The sequence below is a fragment of the Engystomops pustulosus genome, chromosome 9 (genome assembly GCF_040894005.1).
Source record: "Engystomops pustulosus chromosome 9, aEngPut4.maternal, whole genome shotgun sequence".
NCBI lineage: Eukaryota > Metazoa > Chordata > Amphibia > Anura > Leptodactylidae > Engystomops > Engystomops pustulosus.
Genome location: NC_092419.1, coordinates 57,411,870 through 57,432,883, shown reverse-complemented (window position 1 = coordinate 57,432,883; position 21,014 = coordinate 57,411,870). Strand labels below are relative to the sequence as shown.

Below are 21,014 nucleotides of genomic sequence, written 5' to 3'. Positions count from 1 at the left end.
GTATGTTCTCTCCGTGTTAGCGTGGGTTTCCTCTGGGTCCTCCGGTGGGTTCTTCCCACACTCCAAAAAAACATACTGGTAGGTTGTTTAGATTGTGAGCCCCATTGGGGACAGGGACCAATTTGTCATGTTTTGTGCAGCGCTGCGTAATCTGTAGGCGCTATATAAATAAAGAATTATTATTATGATTACATATTTTTTGCAAGATGAGAGGCAGTTTTAAAATATTTCATTTTGCGGTGTCAATAGTTTATTGATGAGATTTTTTTCACTTTTTATGAATGGAGGGAAAGAAAATCAATTTTTTTGTTAACGATTTTTATTGTACGTTTTATTGTACTTTTATTGTACGTTTACTACATCAAAAATAATATGTGATCTTTATTCTCGGTGACTTTAATAACGACAATACCACATTTATATTAGCTTTTTTCTTTTGGTTGACAGGGTGGATTTTTGCTAATATTTTGTTCTTATTCTGGGTTTACAGACCATTACAGGGACCACAATAAATTAACTACAGACCCCTGCTTTTCTACTAGGCCATACCCTCTATTGCTCTTGTGTAACATAAACTCCAGTTTTATTGCTCTAGCTTATCCTTTCACTCTGTGTCTTAAAATGTCCCATTAAAATAATAATCTGCAAATCTTCCATAGTGTGGTCCTCTCTGGAGAAATGTGCAGCTTTGTGTACCTCACCTTGCCTGCAAAGCAGGTGTAAAATGTGCCAGCACATTCGCACGGATGACCAAGTACCTGTACCTAAATCACATCAGGTACATCAGATCCCTGCAGGAGATGTTTTCCTGCAGGTCTTCTAATGTGGTATACCTTATTATGTGTCAACAGTGTCCAACCACAGGCCTTTATGCTGGGGAGACATGCCAGAGACTTTATCAGCTCATGAAATCTCACCGATCTGATATTAAAATGAAAGGAAAAATTTGATCTGGACCAGAGAAGGTTTTACAGGTACCTTCAACTCTGGCACGCCCTGGAATCACAATTCACACATGCTCCACCACAGATATCTAAATACCCACTCATAGGAATATACAGAACTCAAGGTCCACAAGGTTTTCTGTCGGCTCTACACACCCATCTGATTATGCAAAAGGAGGAGCATTGCCCACCACACACTTTGCACAAATGGAAACAACTCACCCTTGGAGGAGACTCAGAATTATTATCTTCTCACACCAAAGTGTCCCCGCCCATAAATAACCATATGACACAATTATATATTTTCCATCAGGCATACCTCACTCTGGTCCACATGCAGAAAATGGGTCGAGTACATTCCACTGCCTGTCCTAGATGTGGCTCCTCTGACTTCATGCATATGATATGGGAATGTACCCCAATAGCAAGATTCTGGAAACATATTACAGATTTTCTCACTAGACTTATTACCCTGACGGTCCCATGTGTACCTGAGGTGTGCCTCCTGGGGGTCTTATCAGAAGAAGACTGGACTGCATTATCACTGCATTTTCTTGCAGGAAACATTAATCATAGCAAGAAAATGTATAGCACTCCGGTGGTATGATCCCAACATGCCAACAATACGAATGTGGAAAGCAAAAATCAATCAAATGCTTCCCTATGAGGCAGTCTTCTACAAACACAGGAATTGTCCAGATAAGTTCGGACGAATCTGGGGCACTTGGTGTGACTCGGATGAGACACACTATTCACCGTATAGACTCAGGGCAATACTTGCGGAAGAACAATCTGCATGTTGACAATGTCTATCCCTTCACTGATAAGTTACTTGGGCATGGAGCGAAAGGTGTGGGCTCGCTACACCCTGGACCCTGGGGCATAGATCAGGGGCACTAAGACTAGAGCTCACTGAAGGGGCTCAAACCTTATTAACTAAACGGTCATCAGATAAGGATATTTTAAGGGCACCTACTGATCCAGAGTTACCAGAATCCCCTGCAAGTAATGTTATCTGTTATCTATTTGAGACACATATGCAGATAACCAGGGCTCTGCCTTGTCTTGCCTCATAAGTTTTTAGTATGTTTATTGACGTCTTGTAGTAAATAAGATGTCCATGCATTTATCAATCTGTTGTTTTAAAGTTTTTTTTTTCTATCTACCCTTGATGATCACTGCCTTGTGTGTATAAAATGCTGTGAATTTTCTGTTTCATGCATAACATCATCTCTGGCGAAGAGAACTAGTATTTTCAAAAGCTCATCATCAAATATACTCAATTAGTCTCAAAAAGTTATTGCTTGATTTCTTCACTCTTCTTCTGCTCTCCATGGCTAACATGGCACAAATCTACACTTCTAGCATAGATTAGAGGAATAAGGAACTCGAAAGGAATGCCCACGTTTATCTCAAGCAATGATAAACCCCTCTTTAACCCCGTACAATCTGATTTTCGTACTATGCACTCCACTAAAACTGCTCTTACCGCACTTGCAGTGTCTTCTTTTCTGGATCATTGGGGCAGATTTACTTACCCGGTCCATTCACGATCCAGTGGCGCGTTCTCTGCGCTGGATTCGGGTCCGGCCGGGATTTATTAAGGCAGTTCCTCCGACGTCCATCAGGTGGCGCTGCATCCCTGAATTTCCCCGGAACGCACTGGAATACACTGAGCATGGCTGAGTGAAGGTAAGTTCAAGTCGGGAAACCGCGAATCGAGCCCTTAGTAATTGACCCCCATTGTCTTCTCATCTTCCTCTCAGTGTTGGGGGTTCCTCAGCGCTCTTTTTTGGGTCCTCTTCTCTTTTCCCTCTATACTGCCCCCATCGGACAAACCGTCAGCAGATTTGGTTTCCAGTATAATTTCTATGCGGATGATACCCAAACTATATACTTCTAGACATAACATCACCCCTGCCTTAATCCAAAACACTTGTGAATTTCTCACTGTTGTCTCTAACATCATGTCCTCTCTCTTTTTGAAACTTAATCTAAGACAGAACTTATTTTCACCATCTACTAACCAACCCAACCATGACTTCTTCATTTCGGTCTGCATCACTATAGCACCGAGGCAGCAGTCCCACTGTCTTAGGGTTGTGCTGAATTCCGACCACTGCTTTCCACTGTGTATTCAATCTCTTGCTCGGTCTTGCCGCATGCATTTCAGAAACATCTCCAGAATCAAACATCTGACAATATATCAAATATCTGACAATTGAAACCTCTAAAATGCTAATTGCTGATTCACTCTCATCTAGACTACTGTAACTCCCTACTATTCGGTCTTCCATTCACTAAACAGGCTTGTCTTTTAGACCAAACGCTACACAGAAGCCTCCAGTTTGTGCCAGTGACTGCACTAGCTGCCCGTCTCCTTACAAATTCAGTTTCAAATAATATCCCTCATCCACAAAGCTCTGAATAATGCTGCAGCTCCCTATATCTCTTTTCTTATCTCAGTCTATCGTCCAACCCGTGCTTTTTGATCTTCCAGAATGACCTTTCCCAGACTATAAGACTAATATCCAACCTCCAAAGTTTCAAATGTGCTCTTAAAACCCTTCTTTTTAGGCAAGCCTCTCACAGTCGCTAACTGCATGTCAACTACATGAAATGTCAAATCTCATACACATCCTTTGGACCAATTGCAGAGGCAGACCACAAAAAAAAAAAAAAAAAAAAGGTGGTCCAACACCTGTGATGACAGCCCAACGTAGTTGCAACCTATTGGCCAACCTCTAACACACCCCCGTCCCATGACATCACCAACCAAAGTTATAAAGCTGATGGGAGCACGCTGACAGCCTCAGATCAGCCCCGTTACCCCCTGAAGACGCCATCTCATGGCGAAACATGTCGGGGGGGCTGTTTGAATGTGTGCCAATTTTAGATTAAATGGTGTTCAAGGAAATGGATTAGATAGCTAGTAATGCCAGAAAACCGAGGCAATGAATAGTAGCAAGATTAGCAGCAATAGGAGTGTGAGTGAATTTGTGAGTGAATGAACAATTGAAAAACATCCAAGGGAGCGAACTCTATGTGTGTTTGCAAATAGAAAGCCAGTACTTAGCGCTGACCATTCTGCGGTCACCGCAGACCATTACGCATGGCTAAGACAATAACACTATGTACACCCAGCAAGTGACTGCAGCCTAGGGAATTGTATGGTCTAAACACCCCGAAGTGTGAGGGGGTAGCTTTTGAGTGTGGACATGCACTCCTAACAGTCCATACTCACCCTAATGCAAATGTGGTCAAGACTTGCTGTAAAATCCAACATTGTGTAGCCCCTAACTACCCTAAAAGGGTGTAATTAGCACAGTGAACCTTTCAATACCCACCTGTGTGCAACACAGAGAACTCTCCAATACCTACCTGTGGGTTCACAACTCCCTAACTTATACACAAAAAGGTAGTGCATCTCAATTCCTCACATTCCTCTCCTTGCTCAAAAGGAAAAATCAACATCTTCTCCCACCATTGTCTCTACACACTGGGAAAATGTTCCCCATGGTTTAAATGAACGATTAATAAAAGTTATATTTTAACAAAATCATTACCAATATTGGTCGAAGGACCTCCTTGTTTGCAGAAATGCAAAATTTGTAAGTAGATAGTAATACTATAGGTCCAGACCACACACGTGGCCCTAAGTATATCTAATCCCTCTGTGGATCTCAGCTCATCTATATCAGTGTTCTGATGATTCAAAAGAGGTGACTGTTTCTCTATATGTGCGACCTGTTCCTGGACAGGACAGCCCTCCCTCTTGGACAGGGGAAGGTGTTGATGGAGTCCAGGACCACCTTTAGCTGGCACCCTAGACACTGGGGCAAATGTACTTACCCGGTCCTGTCGTAATCCTCGATCCGGACGGTCCGACGAAGATGGAAATCTGGCGCGATTCACATAGCTTGTGCGCCCGATTTTCTGCATCTGCCAGTTCCCCGCTGAGGTCCGCCAGAGTTCACCTTCTTCTTTCCGGTGCTTGTAAGTGAGTGTCTTGTGACACAAATTGCTTTGTTAAATCCTGTGCGTTGTCCGAATCTGAAGGAAAGAAAACAAAAACGACAACGGAAGAGGACGGCGCCTCGCGTAATAACGTAAGGATAGGTCAGTATCGATTGAGGTGAGAGAGTGGGTGCTCACCTGATGACCACTTGTTAGTAAGCGGTATATAAATGAATCCAATCGAGGTAAAGGAAGGTCCTTAGTTGTAAACCGAGGTTACTGCAGCAACTCCTACTCTCTTCCCAAGAACCGGTAACCCAAAGGCACCGTAACGTAATTGATACAGGAGTGCACAAAAAGAAGGGAGAGCCAAACGGGTGCGCTTGTAACCGGAAACAAAATTAGATCTCCAAACTTGATGGAATTCACACTATTTATTGATGTAACATAAAAGTCCACTGGACTTTTATGTTATATCAATAAATAGTGTGAATTTCATCAAGTTTGGAGATCTAATTTTGTTTCCGGTTACAAGCGCACCCGTTTGGCTCTCCCTTCTTTTTGTGCACTCCTGTATCAATTACGTTGTCCGAATCTGTTGGATCGTCCGACGGTCCGCCCCCTTAATTTGTGTTGCGTGAAAGCCGGGTGCCGATGCACCAAAATCCAATCGCGTACGCCGTAAACCCTTTCTAAATGTGCCGCACATCGGAAATTGTTGGGTATTCCGACGATAGTGTGGACCCCACTGTGTCCAAGGTGTTTATCCATAAATAGGTTAGAAGAGGCATAGGACATGCAAAGGAGTAGATTGGAGGGACCTGCTGCGCCAGACACACCGCCTCTGATTCCAGGTAATATAAGATAAAGTTGATTTCTGTGGATGTAAGGGAAACATTCTTTGCTAAAAGAAGAGTGTCAGTTAATAGGGCTCTATGGGAACCTGTCACTAGCTGTATTTGTTAAAATGTGGTGACAGGTTCCCTTTAAGTAATGAATCCCCACTGTCCCGGAGATAAAGTGCTGTCCACAAGAAGAACCTGGCCGTAGCATGCAGCATACTCCCAAATCAGTAACAGACCTCAGAAGATAGCTTAGCTGAGCCAGCGTCATTTAGCCATCTCTATTTCTGTCATCTCATAATTGTCGCTCATGCGTGTCAAGCCAGTGTAGAGCATCTTCAGGGAGATTAAAAAAGTGGGAGGCATTTTAGATCTATGAATTCTCTTTGTACATCTGCTGAATAGTCAGGAAATATTCTCTACATTTATTTATAGTTCATCCATATCTCAGATTTTTACAGAGTCTCTGTACTGTAGTACTTTTACTTAGGTAAGCCTCGAATCGTTTCCTTACGGGAAAGGTATAATCCCTATTGACCTGTTCCACAGCAAACAGCGGAGTAAGAGTGTCCTTGTTAAATTTGTACAGTTCACAGGTTAAGTACCTTATACTTTCTCAGGAACCCCTACCAAGCGGATGTTGTTTCACTTCAGTCGGTTTTCAAGATCATCTTTAGACAGGATAGCATCCCTTTGGGCCCATTCCACTGCACATCCCAAAATAATATCAGTGAAAATGCATCTCATCCTGCAAAAAATTTGTTAGATTATTATAGGTCAAAATTGGCTGCTACATGGTCCTCCTTCCCTTCTGCTCCTCGCTGTGCACCCATACAACAAGTAACATTCACATGTGAGGTGTTTCTGTACATGGAAGAATTTGCATAACAAATTATAAGATGTAATGAGGGGAAAAAAGAGAAAAAAGCTAGTTAATGATTGGCTGGAATACTTCTGGTTGCATTGTCTAGCCTTTGTGCGGGGACTTGCCAGGGGCCTCTCTGATTAGGTACTTGATCATGTTTGAGGAAAACTGGGTCCAGGCTACACATTTCAACACCAGAACAGCATCTTTGTCAGGCCATAAAAATAATAGCAGCTACAAAAAAATTACCATAGGAAAAAAACAGGAATAAAAAAGTAATCAAAATACATTTTAGGGCAATGGAACAATTTTACATGTTCAAAAAAAAATATAGGTATTAAATAAAAGTGGTGCTAAAGAGATGATGATAATATAACAGTATTGTGAAATACATTCATTCTGGTATGTAAACATATAAATAATAAGATAAATGTAATCAAAACAGAGCATAAACAAACACTAGCTCCATGTAAAATGAAAGTGGGATTAACAAACGAAGAGGTGTTAGTATACATACAAATGTGGATCTCATCGCTGCTTATGCTGCCATAATGTACAGCATAGAAGAAAAACCTTTAATTCGATAATGCTGGGAGAATTTTTCACGATAAAACAATCTCTTAATTGCAACACAGATTATACCATAATATCTATCTGCTTGAATGTCCTTGCAACCTGCAGTACATTGGCAGCACAATCCAACCACTACACATGAGAATGAATGGCCACTGGTTCAAGGTCACCAACCTCTTTTTGAAACAGAGCATCTCACACAATTTTGCCCTGAAACACTAACGCAATTTTGAGCTTATGTAAACAACGGCAACTGAACAAATTACAGCATCCATTGTCAAATACTTCCAGAAAGTTCAACAGCATTAGACCTATAGTATCTTCAAGCTGGAGATCCTTACCCCTGCGGCTCTGAATGACATTGTAGAAACATTTTAACTTTTTACCTGCAAATGCAACCAATGGTGTTTCTCACCACCCCAATGAGATCACCAGTGAGCAGCTGACCTGAACAAAAGATATGTGTGCCTCTTTTGCTTTTTCATTTGTTTTATGTACTTTATTATATATGCTATATCAACTCATGATCCTATGTGTATATGTGAGCCATATGTTCTCTCTTTTTTCATTCCAAAGCTTTATTGAATATTACATATAGACCTATAGATATACTGTATAAGTAGAAACTCGTAAAAAAAGATAAGAAAGTGATATGGTGATGGGAAATAAGCAGGGGAAGAAGATCAACTGAGAGGGCTCCAAAGGGCATCCAGGGTATTTTAATTTAAAATCCCCAACCTAGCATATAACAGGAGAAAGGGGAAGGCAGAAAGTAGTAAAGTCACGAGTAGAGTAGTTCTCTTTTTTTTTTTCTTTTTTCTCTCAAAAACTTACCAACCTCTACCATTCATTAAAATTACTGCTTCACTCTTCCCCCTCGTTTACCTTTAGTCTCCATACAAATAAAGCACGCTAGAGGTCTCTTCCTGCTGACTAACTCAGCTTCCCCATGCTGCAGGTGCACCATCCAATCCTTCTCCTCCCCAGATGTTATATTCTTTGAGACTATTAACACTTACCAAGGCTTACCAACACCACTAAGTCTCAGTATCCTGGTAAGCAACTACATTTTATTCTATTTACTAATAACCAGATAACCTCTCTGCTTTTTAGATATCCCTTACCACCTTTATCTTGTCATTCTCCATGATTAATCAACCCTTATCCTTATTTGTTAATCCCACTTACATTTTACATGCACTTAGTGTTGCCCTAACATGTATATTATGGTACTGCTTATATAGCTGATATTATTTTTACGACCTGATGAAGAAACTGTTCCGGCTTTGAAACACAAAGCCTCAACAATAAAAATATGTGATTTTCACACTTTAGTGGTAGCATTATTTTCCTCTGGGTTTTTTCCTTTTGTCAAAGTGTAACTTTTAGGGCTAAATAAACGTATTAGCGACAAAATAGGAATATTCTAAATTTCACCTCCATTTTGGTTTAGTTACTATGAAGCTCTCAAACAGTTAACGAGCTTTGTAAACGCAGGTATTAACAGTTTGAGGGGTGCATATTTGAAAATCGATTGATGTATATGTATAAGAGGTTTCTAATTTTATATATTTCAAAGTCAATTTTGAAATCTCTCTGCAAATCGCTGTTCCATTTGTAAGCCATTAGTAAGAGTGCATACACACGAACGTGTACCCACATGGCTACAGCCTGGCGGGCATGTGTCGGGCATGCTGGAGAGGAGGTGAAGTGAGCACTGCTCGCTCCCGCTCCATAGAGAATAATGGCGCAAGACCATTCTTACGGCGAAAGTTTTTTTATAACTAAGTGGAATCAATCAAAATTTACCACTGACATGAAGTACAATGTGCCACAAGAAGACAGTCTTAAAATAACGTTGGTAAGTTAAAATGTTCAAATGTTTTAACTATATAAAGCAAAAGATGTCTAAAAATGGAGCCTTAAACTACAAAATGGCTGCATCCTTAAGGTTAATGACTAGTGAACCCATGTTTGAGAGATTAAAAGCAATACTCCAAAGGACAATGATTAATCCCAGTTGGGACAAATGATATAATCTTTAAGCCCTCATGCAGACAAATGCATATTTTGGACTTGTGCTAGCCATATTTTCAACACCTACCGCGCATCCACATTAGTTTCTATGGGCTCATGCACATGACTGTGGATTCCACAGTCAGTGTATCATTATTGTAATCGATTGTTATGTGCAGCCCATGAACTATTCAACTATTCGTTGATTGTAAGAAAGATGTAGGATATATTCTGGCTTTTTTTTGTCCCTAGTGTGTAATGGTAGTTGGAAAGGTCAGAGATGGGACTAGCAAATTATATTATTTTTATATTTGTAAATGTACCGTAATTGTTTAAGGTTTTAGGCTACATGTACACTACTGTAGCTCTCCCCCTCCCCTCTCCATTGGAAGCTAAGTGGCAGCGCTGCAAATCAGGACAGGAATAGGTCATGCTCTGTCTTCTGTGGTGCAGCCACCTAGCTCACATTGGGGCACATTTACTAAGCAGGCTTCAAACTGCACTAAGTGTGGCTTGCCTGTGTATAGTGCAGGGTGCGCCACATTCATGATTTCTGTCGCCCGTTCTTCATGATCTGGCACTCCCTGATCTGGCCCGACACAGTGCACCACTTTTTTTCTGGTCAATCTTTAACATAGGGCGTGCGACACACTTTTGTCGGACTTGCATGTTAAATCTGGTGCACGGTCCGACTGAGCACCGGAACACCCCCTTATTTGTGCTTCATGATGCCTAGTGCAGTTGCTGCATAAAAGGGTCACATGCGACACATTTATGGTGCAGACACTTCTTAAGTACCTGCGCAAGCAGTTTGGACTAGATAGAACCTGCAAAGTCCACCAAACAACTGGCGAAAAGCCCTTAGTAAATGTGGCATGTAGCCTTATAAAGATTACGACATCTAAAAATATACAGTAAATATTAGTAATCAATTCGGGTGGTTAGACAAACTGTCTGATTAGAATAAAATCACATAAGTACTGTTAGAGATTTTTATCTAGGACTCAAAACATTCCTTCATGTTGTATAGGTGACTTTCAAATTAACTTTTTCATGACTGCCCTGGGGCTAGAACACAAACCAAGTCTCTTAGTGTATGTAAAGATCTTCTCCCTCGTTTAATCTCTCAAATGCATAATATCACAGACAGAAGAGTCATCAAAGAGGCGTCAATAGAATACTGCAATGCTATTGGCCATAATGAATTTACCAGCACATTTCTCAGAAAAGGCTAATAGACCTTGTTCACAGACATGTTTATACTAATTTCCCTGAGAAGAAGCAGATAAGCTGATGCTAGAACCAAAATATAATGCAGCATGAAGGACAGACTGGCTTCTCATTAAATGTCAAAGGGAATCAGTTGGCAGGCGAGCAAACAGGTTACAAAAAATGAAGTTTAAATCATGACATTAACTTGACAGTGGCTAGCGAACATGTCTGCTCTATCTAAAATTGGCGGACAGTCCCTTATTCTGGGATTTCTTAAGTCAAGATGGAGTCCGAAACCAGTGCGATCTCCTTAACAAGTACTAATTTTAAAATGTTTTCACCAAATTTCAAAATGTTTTTAATAAATAAATTGTCAGGAAACTACCTGGGTAAGTTAACCCCTAGGGGACACAGCCTATTTTGGCCTTAAGGACGCGGCCCCATTCTTCAAATCTGACCTGTGTCACTATAAGTGGTTATAGTTTTGGAACGCTATGAGATATCCAGGGGATTTTGAGATTGTTTTCTCGTGACACATTGTACTTCAAATTAGTTTAAAAATTTGGATGATATCTTTTGTGTTTAGTTATGAAAAAAAACTAAATTTGGCAAAAATTTGGAAAAATTCTTTATTTTCAACGTTCTAAATTCTCTACTTTTGATGCAGATAGTCATAGCTCCCAAATAAATTCATAACTTACATTTCCCAAATGTCTGCTTTATGTTGGCATGGTTTTTTAAGATTCCACATATTTTACTAGAATGTTATGAGGCTCAGAATTTAGGTATCATTTTTCACATTTTTTGTAAAATCACCAAAACCTGTATTTAGATGGACCTGCTCAACTTCTAATTGACACTGAGAGGCCTAAATAATAGTGGGACTCGTAAAATACCCCATTGTGGAAACTACACACCTCAACGTATGAAAAACCACTTTTAAGAAGTTTGTTAACGCTTTACGTGTTTTATAGGGGTTAAAACAAAATGGAGGTGCAGTCTGCAAATTGTAATATTTTTTCACAATACACCCATTTTGGGTGGAAAATTAAACATTTACAATGGATTAAATGAATAAAGGCTCCACAAAGTTTGTTACCCAATTTCTCCCGAGTACACGGATACTGTATATGTGGTGGTAACCTGCTGTATGGGCGCACGGCCGGGCATAGAAGGGAAGGAGGCGCCATCCAGATCAGATTTGCTATGTCACATTGTACAGGCTATAATTTTTCTTTTTTTAATGTGGACCTATAGGGGCTTATTTCTTTTGCCACATGAGATGCACTTTTCTGGTATGTAATTTGGGGGAATCTATAGGCTAATTGGTGAGATTTTATTAACTCTTTGTTGGTGGAGGAAATGAAAATCATCACTTTTCAGGAAGATTTTTATGGGTTTTTTTTTTTGGCTGTTTACCATACCATAAAAATAGTATATTATTTTTATTCTATGGGTCGCCACGATTACAAAAAGACCTTATTTATATAGATTTTTTATTTTTTTCCCATTTTTAGTGCATAAAAAGTAATTTGGCAAAAATGTTGTTACTTTCAGCATCACCGTCTTTCATATGCATAACTTTTTTATTTTTCGCCTCACAAATCTGTTTAAGGGCTTATTTTTTGCGAGAAGGATTGTTCTTTTTAGTGGTCTTATTTTAGAGTGCATAACATTTTTTAAATCCCTTTTTAGAGCATTTTTATAGGGTATTAATTGAAAATGATCTTTTTTCTGGAGCTTTTTTTTGTTTTGTTTTTTACGGGGTTAACTTTGCGGATCTAATAATGATTCTGTTTTATTATGCAGATTGTTACGGACGCAGGGATACCAAATATGTGGGGGTTTTGTGTATTTTATTCAATTGTACTGAATAAAAACCAATTTGGAGAAAATCTTGTTCATTTTAGCATCATCATCTTTTCATATGCATAACTTTTTTATTTTTCGGCTGACAAATCTAGTTAGGGGCTTATTTTTTGCGAGAAGAGTTGTTCTTTTTAGTGGGCTTATTTTGGAGTGCATAACATTTTTTAAATTACTTTTTAGAGCATTTTTTTATAGGTTATTAATTAAAATACGGCGTGTACGGCGTGTACCGTGCAGGTCCAGTAACGATTCTGTTTTATTATACAGATTGCTACGGACGCGGCAATACCAAATATGCGGGGTTTTTTGTGTTTTTGTGTTTTTTATACTTTATTAAGTGTTTTTACGGGAAAGTCACATTTTAGGGGCTTATATTTTTATGTATTTATTTTTTATTTATTATAATGTGTAGTGTTAAGTGTTTTTGCATATTTTTACTTATACATACTTGAACTTGAACCAGTGATGCTCTGATCACTGGTTTAAGTTCAATACACTGCTCTACAATACTATTTTATTGTAGAGCAGTGTAAACTGTCTGAGCAAGCTTGCGCATGCTCAGACAGTTTACAGTCAGACCCGGAAGGGGTCTGACTGCCATGGAGACCGGGCAGCTCCGGGGCACATGCCAGTCCTCGGAGCTGCCCAGAAGTGGATCGGATCCCCCGGTAACTGGCACGGGGGATCCGATCCACAGCGCAAACACCCTTACACGCCGCGGTCATGTTTGACCGCGGCGTGTAAGGGGTTAACACCCGCGATCGGAGCCAGCTCCGATCGCGGGTGTTAGCGCAGGCTGTCAGCTGTACTAGACAGCTGACAGCCGCTGCTTCTGGTACCGGCTCCGTTCGTGAGCCGGTGCCAGAAGCAGGACGTTATAGAACGTCCCCGTGCGCTAAGCATCTAGCCCCGGGGACGTACTATAACGTCCTGGTGCGCCTAGGGGTTAAAGTGTTTTACAGTTATAACTGCATATAGTGACACAGTTCTGAAAAATTGAGCTGTATGGGGTTAAATAATGCCTCTTTGAAGTGCAACCTGTACCACAGAAAACAACCCCTCCCTGAAGTTATGGCTTTTCGAATCCAGGTCAGTTATTTACGTTACATTATTGTTTCCTATATAAATTGAACATATTTCCCACTATTTCTCTTTAGGGCACGTCTGGAAGCATTTTCAGATCCTACCCTCAAGTTGCAGCCTCCACTCCAGGAGATCATTGACTGGTTAGGACAAAAAGATGAAGATTTGTCGGCACAACTTCCCTTGCGAGGTGACTTCTCAATGGTGGAGCAAGCCAAGGATAAACATTTGGTGAGTAACTTGATCCTCATGTAAAGGAATCCTGTCAGAAGGAAAAAACACAGACAGATTCCATATTTAAGTGTAGGAAAACCCTCAGAGAACACATCTCCCTTGCTAAACTCTTTTTAAACCTATGGTGCATCTTTACAGTACAGGCAGTCCCCGGGTTACATACAAGATAGGGTCTGTAGGTTTGTTCTTAAGTTGAATTTGTATGCAAGTCAGAACTGTATATTTTATCATTGTAATCCCAGCCAGAACTTTTTTGACCTCTGTGACAATTGGATTTTAATAAGGTTGTCATAAGAATAAATATTAACCCTAAATCTTCATTACAGACACATTTGATAACTGTTACAGCTGTTTATTGTAGCCTAGGACTAAAGTACAATAAATTACCAATATCCAGGGGTCCGTTTGTAACTAGGGGTCGTATGTAAGTCGAGGGTTCTTAAGTAGGGGACCGCCTATATAGAATAGAATTTGCTTCTTTTTTGGGCAGGTCCAGGAAGAGGTGAAGCCTCCTGTGAACCATCACAATACTATCACTTGTGCCAGATATAGTTCAAATAATCTTGGCCTGGGCATAGATATCTGTAGTAGTCTTATATTTGAATCTATCTTTCTAGCTGTTTCTTTATAGAACATTGTTTATTATTTGTTCTATAAATATTGATAGCAATCTTGAAGGAGACAGTATCAGAATAAGGGCGAATTCAGAGGAACGTATCCCCGATACGTCCAGCGTGCCGGAGAGAAGGAGGAGGGTGATGTTCTGTCTTTTCCACATGTACGGAGCGGTACGGTACCACATGTGTGCGGCACTGTATCGCTCTGTGCGCATATTGCCGCCTATGGGGGACCCTCAAAATTGTTTGAATTAGACCTAACAGAGGTTATAAAGAGGTCAAAAATTTTAGTGCACAGTGCATGGCTTGTTAGCATCACACGGCATCACTCTGTGTGTGTTATAAGGAGCCAGGCACCTGTGTGACATCACATGGCCATGGAGCAGTGTTTATATACAGGAAGTAAACAATGAAGCTTCCTGTTACATGACAGCAAGCAGACAACAAGTTGAGATGTAGAAAACCGTGAAGAATTGATACAGAAAGTATATTGGAAAATTTTATAACTTTTCTGTAACTTTTCTGAGTTACATACAAGCTAGGTATTTTAGGTTTGTACTTAAGTTGAATTTGTATGTAAGTTGAAACAGATATATGTTATAATTTTAACTCCAGAAAAAAAAGTCCCTGTGACGATAGAAATTTTTTTTCTACATTTTATGCTGTCATGGGAACAAGGATTATCAATAAAATTTCCTTACAGAGAACTTAGAGGTGTTCTGGGACTGATCTGAAGGCTGAGACTAAAGTAAAGCACCAATACAGATTCACCAGAGGTCAGAGTGGGCAGGGAGGTCTGTCTATAATTAAAGGTTGCCTGTAAGTTGGATGTCCTTAAAGGGGTTTGCCCATGAAATAAAATTCTCAAATTTTAATCCCCTAGTTTACACAATAAAGCTAATTTTTAAGCCCCTTACTTTACATTTTTATTCAGCTCTATTGCTGTTTTAGCTCCTGTAACTCAGTGATGGACAATGTAAAATTCCAGAGGGGACTCTTTAAGCAGACACTTTATGATCCCTCTAGTGCTGTAAGATTCTTCGTTCTGACAATGTTTCTGACCATATGCATGTTAGCCTTTGCATCTGCATAGGCTGCTACTCTTATACACTGCCATACATCAGTATTGTGGTGTATTAGTTTAATGTCATGTCCAAGTCCCAGAGTAAAAATTTTAAAAAAAAGATATAAACATTTTTACAAATAAAGTCCCCTAAATGCCACATCTATTATAAACCTCTGACATATAATAAAAGAGTAAAAATCACCAAACAATTCACACATTTATGGTATTGCTGTTTCCGTGGCAACCCATACAGTAACATAAAACCATTACTAAAACTGTATGGTGAATATCGTAAAAAAAAAAAAATAATTAGATAAGTAATGCCCCTAAAATTGGATTTTTGAGCATCTAACTAAAAAAAAGCTTTAAAAAGGAATCAAATTGTCATCACAATGATTCCAATAAAAAGTAAAACTCAGTCCACAAAAAATTTGCCCTAATTGAACTCAGTCAACAAAAAAAGGAAAATGTTGCACCAAGTAGACGATGACGAATGCAAAATCAAGTGATTTTTCTCTCCAAATGCGCTTTTATTCTGCAAAATTATTTAAACATTAAAAAGCTATATAAATGGGATATTGACATAATCGCACTGACCCATAGAACACAAATAACATAGTATCTATGCTATACGGTGAATAACACAAAAAATAAAAGTAAAAAAATAGATTTTTTTTTTTTTTGCATTCCGACAAAAAAGTTAATAAAATGTAATCAATGGGTTGTAGCAACCCTAAAATACTGTTACTATGCTCCTTGAAGGGTTCATTTTCAAATGGGGTCACTTTTTAGGCAAATGCCACATAGCACCTGAAATTAGTTTCAGCAAAATTTGGCCTCCAAAAGTGTGATATCGCTCATTCTATTCTGCCTATTCTATTATGGGTACATAAAGTGATTTATATCCACATGTGGGGTATTGCCATATGTGAGAGAAATTGCACAAAAAAATCTAAGGTTTTCTCATTTTATCCTCCATGAATTTGTAAATATTAGGGCCAATTAACCATTTTATTGTCAAAATTGTAAAATTCCTTATAGAACCTCCATTTTATTTTATTTGATATTTGATGCTTAACCCTTTAACGCCGAAGCCACTTTTCACCTTCCTGACACTGCCCTGTGTCACTATAAATGGTTATAACTTTGAAACGCTTTAACATATCCAAGTGATTTTAAAATTGTTTTCTCGTGACACATTGTACTTCATGTTAGTTGAAAATTTTGGTCGTATGTATTGCATTTATTTATGAGAAAATCAGATATTTGATGAAAATCTGGAAAAATTGTTGATTTTCGAATTTCAGAATGTTTTACTTTTTCCACACAGAGTCATAACAGCAAAAAAAACGTAATAACTAAAATTCACGAATGTCTACTTTATGTGGACCCGATAGCGGGTGTTAGAGGCGGGTGTCAGCTATAATATATTCATAACCGCAGAAGGTTGATGTTATACTACTGCATTTTGTGGGAACGCACCTCCCGCGATGCAGTAGTATGACGTCAAATGTCGGGAAGGGGTTAAAGGGCTGTTTTAAATAGTTTGATGGGTGTCATTTAAAAATGTGTTACTGTGTGGAGGGTTTTTAAAAAATAGAAGTTTTAAAATCCCTATAAATATGAATAGACCTCTAAAATAATAGAATCTTAAATTTGTGTGAAAATCGTGAAATTGCTGATTGTTTTGTAAGCCTCCTAACATCCCAATAAAATAAATAACGTAAAAAAATTAATGTCAACATAAAGCAGACATATTATTTATGTTAGCTTGTAATCTTTCTGTGAGTTTAGACTAACTGTATAATGACCATAACAGTTTTTTATTTTGAATCAAACATTTTTATTAAAGCATTTTTCAGTTTTTGTACATAGTAAAACCCAGACCAAACACACATTCCTTAATGCATAAAGTGTACATAACTTCCTTCCCTCCCCCTCCACCAACTGTTCAAGTAGGATGCCATGGCATGATAAAAAGTCATAAACACTTTCGTTCATGAATTTTCCAAGAATAAGACGGTTCTCACAAATAGACACATACAAAGAACAGTTTGACTTCTTTATAAGGTGTATGGATCACCAATGACTGACCTAAAGCAGATATACAATAGCTTAGGCTTCCTTGCAGTTCTAAGGTCAGACAGTAGGTGTTCTCCTTATGGAGAGATTGCCAATTAAGGCCACCTTAATGGCATGTGGAGACTTAAAGCCACAGATGCTCCACTAGGGAATTCTGGGAAGTATGCAAAAACATTTTCCAAGTTGTTAAATGGAAAACAATGCCTCCTTTTGCTACCTTGGCAGCCCCCTTAACACCAAGTATGACCTACAAGAAGTCTAAAGATATGGTGTGGGATTAAGCCAAACCAGTATATCTATTCCAGAAGGAACAGACTCCCAACTATAGACAACACTGTTTCAACCTGGTTGGGAATCCTCAGTACAGCGTAGGGAACTGGATTGGCTGTGTGAGAGGCTGTTGACTAGAGTCAGACAGTAGGTGTTCTCCTTATGGAGAGATTGCCAATTAAGGCCACCTTAAAGGCGTGTGGAGACTTAAATCCATAGATGCTCCACTAAGGAATTCTAGGAAGTATGCAAAAATGTTTTCCAAGGTGTTGAATGGAAAACAATGCCTCCATTTGCTACCTTGAAAGGTAGCCCCCTTAACACCAAGTATGACCTACAAGATGGCTTTAAGTCTCCACATGCCAGTTCTAAGAGCACCCTGCACTGAAGGCCTGGCATGTCCATCCACCTACCCCACAGTTTCTCATACTTCTTTGGACACTTCCGTTTCAGGTACAAAACACACTCAAGTCTAATGATGTCATTAAGCTCTTTGTATAAATACCTGTTTAGTAGGAGGCAAATTTTGGATCAAACTGCCGGCGATAGCCTTGCGGGACAGATATAGCAGTTTTAATATACATTGCTTAGTTACCTTGTCAACCTCATCCGTTGCAATAATGCTCAGTAAACATATCTTAGGATCTGGCTCAAGGTCCACGGACAAGACTGTTCTAATAACCTGGAGCACCTCCTTCCAGAATCTTTCCACCCCTCCACACACCCACATCATATGTAATAATTTAGGCCTCAGGGCCGGTTCTAAACAAAGTGGGGGCCGGCGCAAAACTAAAAGTGGGTCCCATAGAAAACTATTTTATGACCGGTCCCTTTAGTATGATAAAACAAACTGTCATATGGGAGAATTTTATATAAGATAGATGATAGGGGGATAGGGAGCAAAATTTTGACGTATAAAGTCGAAATTACAACAAAAAGAATTAAATTGAAGCGCAGCAAACTACATATTTTCTGAAAGCAGACACTTGCCCCATTTTCAAAATTGCATTAAAGAGTTTACAGGCATAGGCGCCTTCATGCAATTTTGAGTCAAACTGAAACATTTTATAAAAAATACTTTGAATTTGACTTTGATGCCAAAAAATGTGCTCCAAACAGAAAATATTTCACTTTACATCTCCTAAATGTAATAAATGACCATGTGTTGAGTTCACTAATGCCTCATATTGATATGTTGACATGAATACATCATCATAATATCACTAAAACTGAAAAAACTAAATATCTGGTTTTAGAAATTTTAAGAGTCCCTAAAATGCTAAGACAAAAACAGTGACATGTTTGGTTGCTATCCACAAATGTGTGTAAAAATATATAACGCACAAAATTAAAAGCTCATATTCTGTCAAAATCAAATTTTTTCCAGAAATCACCATGTAAACAAGAATAACTTTTAAATTCATACACACTACCAACTTCATGCAACTTTGCAGCAAACGGCAATAAAATATGTACAAATCCAGAATACTTATAGAAAGAAAACATACTTTCCTAAAACAGCAAGATGTGAGAAGATTATACAGTACATACCCCACATGTGTATATTCACCAAAATATGCAGCAAAGGGAATGTTAAATCCACAGGGGACACCAAACTATTGCACTGAAAATTGCACTGAGCTTCACACAGATCCATCATTGTATGCTCCCTTACACAATGGTAACCCAAATTAATAACTATATATTCATAAACCAAGCTAATGAGATAGCAAAAATCACTTTTAGATGTGCGCTATTGTGTTAGATGTGCGATAACAGAACCCTCTGCGGTTCATAAGAATGAGAGTGAGAACGTCATAACATAGGTGTAAATAATGGAGGATGGTGTGAAATAAAAACTTCATTCCAGGACATGTGTGTGTGTTTTTGGTGTTACATATAACTTTATAGATATGTTCTGGGTTGCGGTGTTTATATGTAGCGACATTAGGCTAAGAGGATCGAATGTTCATCATATCAGTCAATTTTCGCAAAAAGAAACAAAAAAAATAAAAGGCAATAAGAGAGCAAGTGTGTTCTTAAATAGTTCTGGATAGGATAGGGTTAAATAAAAACATGAATATTAGTTGATATTATCCCTTATCAGAATGTAGTAACATATAACATTTGTGAGGTGCAGCAGCTCCTGTGTGCAGTAAATTCTCCCTGCAGCCTGCTGGTTGAGAATCTGGAGGGTGGTACATTTCAGAGGGCTGTATCTCTGGCTCTGTGACACTTAGAATCTCACTCCTTATTTCCTATGAACGAAGAGAGTCTACTCATTTATATGAATAAATGAAAACGGAGATACTAACTGTTAAAAATGCCGTCTGAAGTGATTTTTATACCCATTCGTCCCTGTTTGGCCTTTGGGATTTAATACTGGGGACAGTTAGAATCTACGCAAACACCTATCCTTAATAGTAAGCTCTGGGTTTTGTAAACTCAGTGTAAGAAGTTGACTGGGCCTCTGATGGGGATAACAAATGGACACTCTCCAAGATTTCTTCCCACTGCTCATCAGTGATAGCACCCAGTCCTGCTTTCCACTTTTCCTTAACAGAAACTGGATGGCTTTTCAAATACTGATCTAGGAGTTGGCAAAAATCCCTCTAATCTGAAAATTTCTGGAAGTTTTGGGTTGTTCCGCAGTGGCAGGTGCAACATCCCCCACCGGGGCCTAGCCTTTTTCTCTTGGGGCCTAGAGACAGCCGGGGCCCGGGATACCGGAGTGGCTGGCGGTTGCGGCCTAGGCACGCTAGTGTCACGGTGCTTGGTACGGATACCGGAGGGCTGTCCTGCAGCCTGGCAGGTCTCTAGCAGGTGGTGTTGGCAAGAAATGATGAGGGAGAGTCTGTCATAGTGGTTCTCCCTGGGGCAACCCTTTGGGGTCTGGAGTATGAGTCCCTGTGTAATGGATAGGGTGCCCGTGATGGTGACAGCCATTGTAGCAGGGATCAGACGGAGGCAGAGGTTGTCTAAAAACAACTTACAGTTCTTTATTGGAACCAACAGGAACAGTGGATAACGTGCCAAACGAATCTTAACAATGGTAGCAGGCTGGGGATGCAGCCTTGGAGAGGGAACCACAGGGATTGATCACCGGCCTGGATGCAAGGGCAGGCTGGGAGATAGCTGTGTCCTAGTAGGATGCTTCAGCTTGTCCTGGGTTACTTCAGATATCATCCTTGATGGTGGGATGCTACCCCTTTACTCTCACTAACTCCTCAGAGCTATACTGTCTCACTACTTTGTCTGCCTGACTCCTGTCAGACTGGTCTGATCTGGTGTACTGGCTGCACTGCACTACTTTTAGAACTTTCCTGACCAGGGGTTTTATTACTCCCACTGGTCAGGTGGTGGTTACTCCTCCAATGGCATCCC

At 39.6% G+C, this 21,014-nt stretch overlaps 1 protein-coding gene across 5 annotated transcripts in view; it reads left to right on the top strand.

Annotated features, from left to right (window-relative positions):
- The window catches only part of DRP2 (dystrophin related protein 2), a 206,713-nt gene that overhangs the window by 62,834 nt on the left and 122,865 nt on the right, over positions 1 to 21,014 (top strand). For all 5 annotated transcript variants that reach the window (XM_072123744.1, XM_072123748.1, XM_072123746.1 and 2 more), the window contains exon 3: positions 13,436 to 13,592. In XM_072123744.1, the coding sequence (XP_071979845.1) occupies positions 13,436 to 13,592 (157 nt within the window). The remainder of the gene's footprint in view (positions 1 to 13,435; positions 13,593 to 21,014) is intronic.